Raw genomic sequence first — 7008 nt, forward strand, 5'->3', positions numbered from 1 at the left:
CACACCTAGATGTGGCAAATGTTAACTGATGCAGCAATACTGTGACACTACCTTAATAAAACAAGAACTGGAGCCGTTAGTAAAATAAAAGAAAACATATAATTTTCTGACTGCAATCTACTAACATAATGTACATTACGTACAATGCATGTACGTATAGAGACTGACAGTATTTTGATTGTTCTGTCACCAAGTTTGTAGACTAGACTGCGTGACTCTCTCTGTAGCCATAATCACAAAGACAAACTTTTCAAACTTTAAGAAATATTGTCATAATTTTAAGAAAAACATTTATCGTACAAAAAAAAAATACAAAAAATGAATACAAAAATACAATAGTACTATTTTTTGCTTAGGGATGCTCACAAGTCCCCCACACAGATTGCATTAAAATGCACATTTGGTGCCATGGCTAGTTTATTTCAGAAAGCCTCTTTACTGGATCTGAGTCACAATATGTAAAGAAGTTCTGCATCAAATCTGCTCATTGAAGTGATGAACAAGGGATCAATAGGGGACTAAGTAATTGCAATTAATGATTTTTAACACTATATATTATTTGTACCACACAGGCACCAGCATGCCTTTTCTGTGTCCACAATACACAATGATTAATTAGTTAGTACAGTAAGTTAGGGGTCTGGATTCAATTAATAAATATACATGTGTCTCTTGTAATTTATCAGCAATATCCCCATAGACTGAAATAAAATTGTGTCAAATAAAAAGCAATCTTAAAGTTAATCTCAGTTGACAGAATCCAACTCATGCATAGAAAAATGATTTATGTGTATAAAAAAGATATATTCTCTAATGCAGATGTGGCAGGGACACTCAGCATGTAGGACTACAACTCTCATAATGCTTTAAGTGCCAAAAAGCTAGCAAAGCATCAAGGGCTTTGTAGTTCTACAAGAGCTTAGAATCTTTATTTTGGTTAACCCCCAGCTCCGGAGTAATCTCTGACCATCTTTATTCCTGGGCCATCTAAGTAGGAAATGATTAATTGTTGAATATTTTCTGCCATTTTCCCACTGCCAACCATGTTTGTGCTGCCAGTAACTGCAGACAAAAAAGGGTGCTGCCTCTAAAATTCATGTTAAATCTTGGAAACTGCAATCCCCTGACATCTACAATGACCAATACCTATGCCTTACAGAGTGTAAGCTCTTATGAGCAAGGCTTTTGCATTTGTAGTTCCAGTACTGTTTACTGCTTTTTTCCCCATATAACTCCATTTGCACAGCACTCCAAAACCCAAAACGAAACCTGAGTGTTCATTAGCAATATGTAAACAATGTGCCCAATTATTCTGTTTAAAAAAAAGTACTAGTATGACACAGATGTAAGACTTAGCCTCAACAATGCTACTATATTAGGAGTGGATCCATTATAACCATATATAGACTGCAGAATATATAATTTGTCTTAGCAAAGAAGGGTGGGTAGGTTTCTGTCTAAAGAAATGGCAGAGCAGAATGGAACATGGTCTCAATAATTCACAGTAGTGCTTTAACCCTTTGAGAACCCTAGGTGCGCTTAACGAATTGCAAAGCAACACACTAGGTACACCTCTGGCACTCAAATGGTCAAACTCCATGCCTCTATCACAATACAAAGACTATACTAAAGATCATTGTCCCTTTATGTCTGTCTGACACCTACATATAGCAGCTGTTTAGGGGTGTGACAAGCTACCCCAAGGAAGGCTGCAGGAGGTAATGTATGTATCTAATGTATATGTTACATAGAAACCAATTTCTTTGTGATAATTGGGGGTGCTTACCTCCAGTATAACAGAGAGCAAGAAGAGACCAGCACACTGCAAACTCTTCATATTTGCCTTATAGCTTCCCCCTTCCTAGGACATCAAAACAGGGATCATGTCTTCTCCGACCAGCATCAATAAATCCTCTGAAAAGCCACAGAGTTTTCCAGAAATTGGATAATTAAAAAAATTATGATAAAAAAATAAATAAAAAAAAAGACAATATAAAATTCCCAGCGTTCACCGCGCTGCCTTGTTTAGTTTCTCTCCTTTTTCATCTGCAGAAGTCAATCTCCCCCCAAAAAAGGAAGATATATAAGCAATTGTATCCAGGTAAATCAGATGGAACACAGGGAGATCCCTGCTTCCTTATGACATCCCACACAGATGACAGGGAGGGAGGGGTGTATCTTCCTGTCCTAGAACCCACTGCTCAGGTACAATGGGGGGAGAAAAGGGTATCAGAGCAAAGAGAAGGGGAAACAAAGGGGTCAGGAGAGAGGAGAGAAACGCCAAGAGGAACTGCACAGAAACAAATACGGGTTTAGGTAATGGTTTGTTTTTTTTATCTCTGTCCCAGCCCCATGGAAATGATTTTCAAAGATGGAAATGGAGAGGCTGTGATCACAAAGTGAGGAGGAGATTGGGAGGAGGAGGAGGAGATACAGTCAGTCCTTCTCGGTCTATTTTCTTCACAGCAACTAATAAGATTTTGTTTTCTTTACAGCAAATAATAGGATTGTGTTTGGTGTTATTTCTCTTTCTCCCTGGTCGCTAAAGGTTCGGTTTAGGTTTGGGCTGTAAGCCATCATAACAGCCATATCTGAGCTTTATTTAGCCGGAGAGTGCATTGGACAGAGGGGAAGGTTCAGGGTGGCTGAACTGCAAAGACTTGCTTGTGGCTGTGATACTGGAAGCAAACATCCTGCTCGCTTAACTATTTAACCCCCAAAAAAGGGCTAAAGGTGTCTTTCTGTCTAGACAGGAGTGTGTGTGCTCTAGAGAGCGAACTAAGAGAAAATCAGAAAAAGAGCCTGGGGTTTAATAAACAAACCACAGGGACAGCTTTAAGAAGCTTTTCTTGTTGCTATGGCTGCAAAGCATTTCACCCTCTTAGTACCTGAAACCTTGTGTCACAGGGCTAAAGAATGGAAATAATTCGACCTGGAGAACATAAGGAATCTATTTAAAAAAAAAAAAAAAGTAACAAAAAAAAAAACTCTAAATATTATTACACAAGCTTGAAAAGTAAGATTTTCCTAAAATGTAATTTAGTTACCAATGTGAATGATGCTATTCGGGTAGATAGTACACCAAATGACTGCTTTTTGACAGGTTTGAACTTTACTTTATAGGAGTAATTAAGTAACATACCAACCAAGTGTCCCTATTTAGAAGGGCCAGTCTCTATTTTGGGCGCAAATCCAACAGTTCAACTTTTGTTTCCCAATGTCCCTCTGTTCTAGGAGCTTTTAACGAGTTTTTAACAGAGCACCACACCAATAATATTCACAGTAATGTGTCTTCAAACTACAATAAATGTGCTTTAAATTTGGAATGTGCAAATAAAATACAACGTTCAGGTTTTAAATTAAATTTTCATTAATAAATTGTTGTTAGTAAGTCACCTACATTTTTTCAAAACCCCACCCATACTCACACTCCTAAAAGTGCCCTCCTTTGCCCATCTGAAATATTGGGAGGTATGTAGCAAAGAGTTTTAATTGGTCTACAGGGCATTAAGCTAGTAGTGTATGTCAGGGGGCAGTTGTGCCTTGCTTCCCAAGCCATTGGGGTGCTGTGACCCCAGTGGTCTGTTTGGGGATCAGTAGATCTCTCTTTTTTCCTGTGTTATATCCTGCAACTGAGCACAATAGCTCTGCATTCCATACTGACATTGTTCTTTTTCAGCGTAAGGAGTCAGGTTTGATATATATGACATTATTTGAGATGGATTTTGGATAAAGAAGCATAGCAGCTAAAATGGAACTCTGCGTATTGTTGGTTTTTTTTTAAGTGACATCATTTTTTATATATATATAAGTGACTTCATATCCTAGACATTCTGGCATTTGGAAGTGAGAGCAGTTAAAGATTTCCCTGCAGCCAGATTTCAGTACAGTAATCACTGGGTAAGGAAGGCAACTGGGAGAGTGGATAAATATTATTTTTATATATTTTGTTTTCATTTATGAAAAGTGTTATGAGAAGAGGGGGGTGAGGGTATGAAACATGACAAGAAATTGGAAAAACAATGAAGAGCAATGGGAACAACAATGGAAGCGATGATGCGAAAGCATGATAGCAATAGGAAATAGACATATTTGAATAGTAGGCATTTTGCTGCTAAGGGATACTAACCAGGTCTCGATTCCTGAGTGAAGTCCTGAAAAGCCACACATCTGATTTTAAGACCCTTTCATAGTAAGTCACAAGTCCCTTGTAATAATGGAAATAAATAACACCTCCAATTACATCAATTCTGATAGTGCCCCTTTAATGCACCATATTTTGAGTTAATTGTATAGCACACTGTGGGGAAATTACTGAGGGTCCATAAAGCTTATTTGTTCGGGTGAGTATAATCATCTCCTTCAATCTTTTTGCAGTAAACACTGTGTTTTCAGAGAAAATGCAGTGTTTACATTACAGTCTAGGGATACTTCCACTGGTCACTCCTGATGGCTGCTAGAGGTGCTTCCTGGGACAGTGCTGCACAGTGTACAGTGCTGATATTCAGTGTCTCCACCCTCTGCACTTTCTTAATAGAGATGCATTGATTCAATGCATCTCTATGAGGAGATGATGATTGGCCAGGGCTATGTTTGGCTTGTGCTGGATCTGCCCCTGATCTGCCTCCTTAACTGTCTCAGCCAATCCAATGATTTTCTATAGGAAAGCATTGTGGATGGCTCAGATCAACACTTCTGATTATTTCAGCCAAGCAGGCAGGTCAGGAGCAGAGCCAGCAGCAGTAGACTGGAATAAAGGTAAGATTTTGCTATATTTAGGGCGCAAGTGAGGGGCTAGAAGATGGTTGTTTTAACACTATAGGGTCAGGAATAAATGTTTGTGACCCTATAGTGTTCCTCTAATGTTGCAAGTCCTAGATTAAAGCAGTACTGTCTCAAAATGCTCATATAATATATCCTTGGAGGAATACTGAAATTTGTTACCACCTAGCAACGCCCCTAATGCTGGGGATTAGCATTTTCCGCTTTAGAATTTCCTCCAGGATGAGATCACCTTAAATGTTGCAAAAATAGTTTTGTCAATGTAAGTGTTATTCATTTATAGTTCATTATTATCCTGGGCTGTCTTCTGGACAGATTTACATTTCAGGTACAGGTTCCCTAAATCAGAAAGCTCGAAAAGCACTGTGCTGAAGCCTGAAGGCGACACAAATCTAGACATACAGTATTGTGACCATAATTAAAGGACCCATTTTTCTACTTGGCAGCCAACGTGTTAACTTTTTGACTATAAGACCAGTTTGTGGAACCAGAAACGCTTTTCCCTGTGTGACTCTAGCAAGACTCAGCTGACCAGACATCCTAATGCTTTCCCTTTGCCAACATAACTCTGTATTCATGGACTGTTGAGAACCCTAAGCTTTGCAAGCAGAAAACCAAATGTGTGGACTGGTTGGCAAGCATGGGAACCAATGGGCAATGCACATAGACACTGTAGGAAACTCTATAACATGTCTGTCCATCCACGGTAAATGATAGCTCTATATTATTATTATTATTATTATTATTGTTTATAAAGCGCCAACAAGTTCTGTAGCGCTGTACAATGGGTGGACTAACAGACAAGTATTTGTAACCAGACGAGTTGGACACACAGGAACAGAGGGGTTGAGGGCACTGCTCAATTAGCTTACATGCTAGAGGGAGTGGGGTATGGTGACACAAAAGGTAAGGGTAGGGTAGAGAAGTAGGTTGCTAGGATAGTGTTAATTGAGGGCTTAGTTTTTTTTTTTAATGACAGTTTCAGGAGAGGAATCGGTGCAGGGAGGGAAAGCTGTTCACAGTTTAATTGATACGCTTTCCTAAAGAAGTAAGTTTTCAAAGATTTTTTGAATTAGGTGAGATTGGGTGAAAGTCTAACAGAGAAGGGAAGGTCATTCCATAGGAACGGTGCAGCTCAGAGAAGTCTTTAAGGTGAGCATCAGAGGTAGGAGTACGAACAGAGGTTAGACGTAGGTCTCTGGCAGAGCGTAGAGGCCTAGATGGGACATATTTGTGTAATAGTGAGGATAAGTAGGTCTGAGCAGCATTGTGTAGAGATTTGTAAGCAAGTATCAGGATCTTAAATTGAGTCCCATATGTTACGGGAAGCCAATGTAGGGACTGACAAAGGGGGAGGTGTGGGCGGACAGGAAGACGAATGCCGCCGCATTCATTTTAGACTGTAACGGGGCAAGTTGGGAACACGTAAGACCACTGGGAAGCGCATTACAGTAGTCAAAGCAAGAGAGGAAAGCGGCATGGACAAGCACGTTTGCCGTATCAGGGTCGGATGTGTGGAATATTTTTGAGATGGAAGCGTCAAAGAGAACACCTAAGCAGTGAGCCTTACAGGTAAAGCAGATGGTAGTGCCATTGACTTGAAGTGACACAGACAAGGGAGTAGCAACACTTGAGGGAGGAAAGACCAAAAATTCTGTTTTGGACAGGCTCAGTTTAAGGAAATGAGCAGACATCCAGTTTGAAATAGCAGAGAGGCAGTCAGAGACACGAGTCAAGAGGGGATGGTGAGAAATCAGGGGAGGACAGATAAATTTGTGTGTCATCCACATAGTAATGATACTGTAAGCCGAAGAAGCTGATGAGTTTACAAAGGGAAGCAGTGTAGATTGAGAACAATAGAGGACCAAGGACAGACCCTTGGGGAACACCAACAGAGAGGGATTGGGGAGAAGAGGCAGAGCCCAAGAAAGAAACACTGAATAAGCACTGGAAGAGGCAGGAAGAGCACCAGGAGAGAGCGGTATCTTGTAGACCGAGATTAAGGAGGATGAGAAGAAGCTGTGGATAATCAACCATGTTAAAAGCGGCAGAAAGGTGCAGATGAGATAGGAGGGAATACGATCGAGGGAACAGGTGGTGGGGCGGGAGGAATGCAGCAGAGCAGAAACCTCTTCTGCTGTAGTGGGTGCAAATGAGCATAGGACAGCTGAGGGAGTGTGGTTAGGGGAAAGGTTGGTTGTGGATGGAGAAAGATGAGAGATCGCT

At 40.3% G+C, this 7008-nt stretch overlaps 1 protein-coding gene across 1 annotated transcript in view; it reads right to left on the minus strand.

The window, feature by feature from the left end:
* Positions 1 to 2388, minus strand: part of VOPP1 (VOPP1 WW domain binding protein) — a 189131-nt gene extending 186743 nt beyond the window's left edge. The window contains exon 1 of the mRNA XM_063452122.1: positions 1787 to 2388. Coding sequence (XP_063308192.1) covers positions 1787 to 1837 — 51 coding nt within the window. The 5' untranslated portion in view covers positions 1838 to 2388. The remainder of the gene's footprint in view (positions 1 to 1786) is intronic.
* Between the last annotated feature and the right edge of the window lie 4620 nt (positions 2389 to 7008).

The sequence above is a fragment of the Pelobates fuscus genome, chromosome 4, assembly GCF_036172605.1.
Source record: "Pelobates fuscus isolate aPelFus1 chromosome 4, aPelFus1.pri, whole genome shotgun sequence".
NCBI classification, from domain to species: domain Eukaryota; kingdom Metazoa; phylum Chordata; class Amphibia; order Anura; family Pelobatidae; genus Pelobates; species Pelobates fuscus.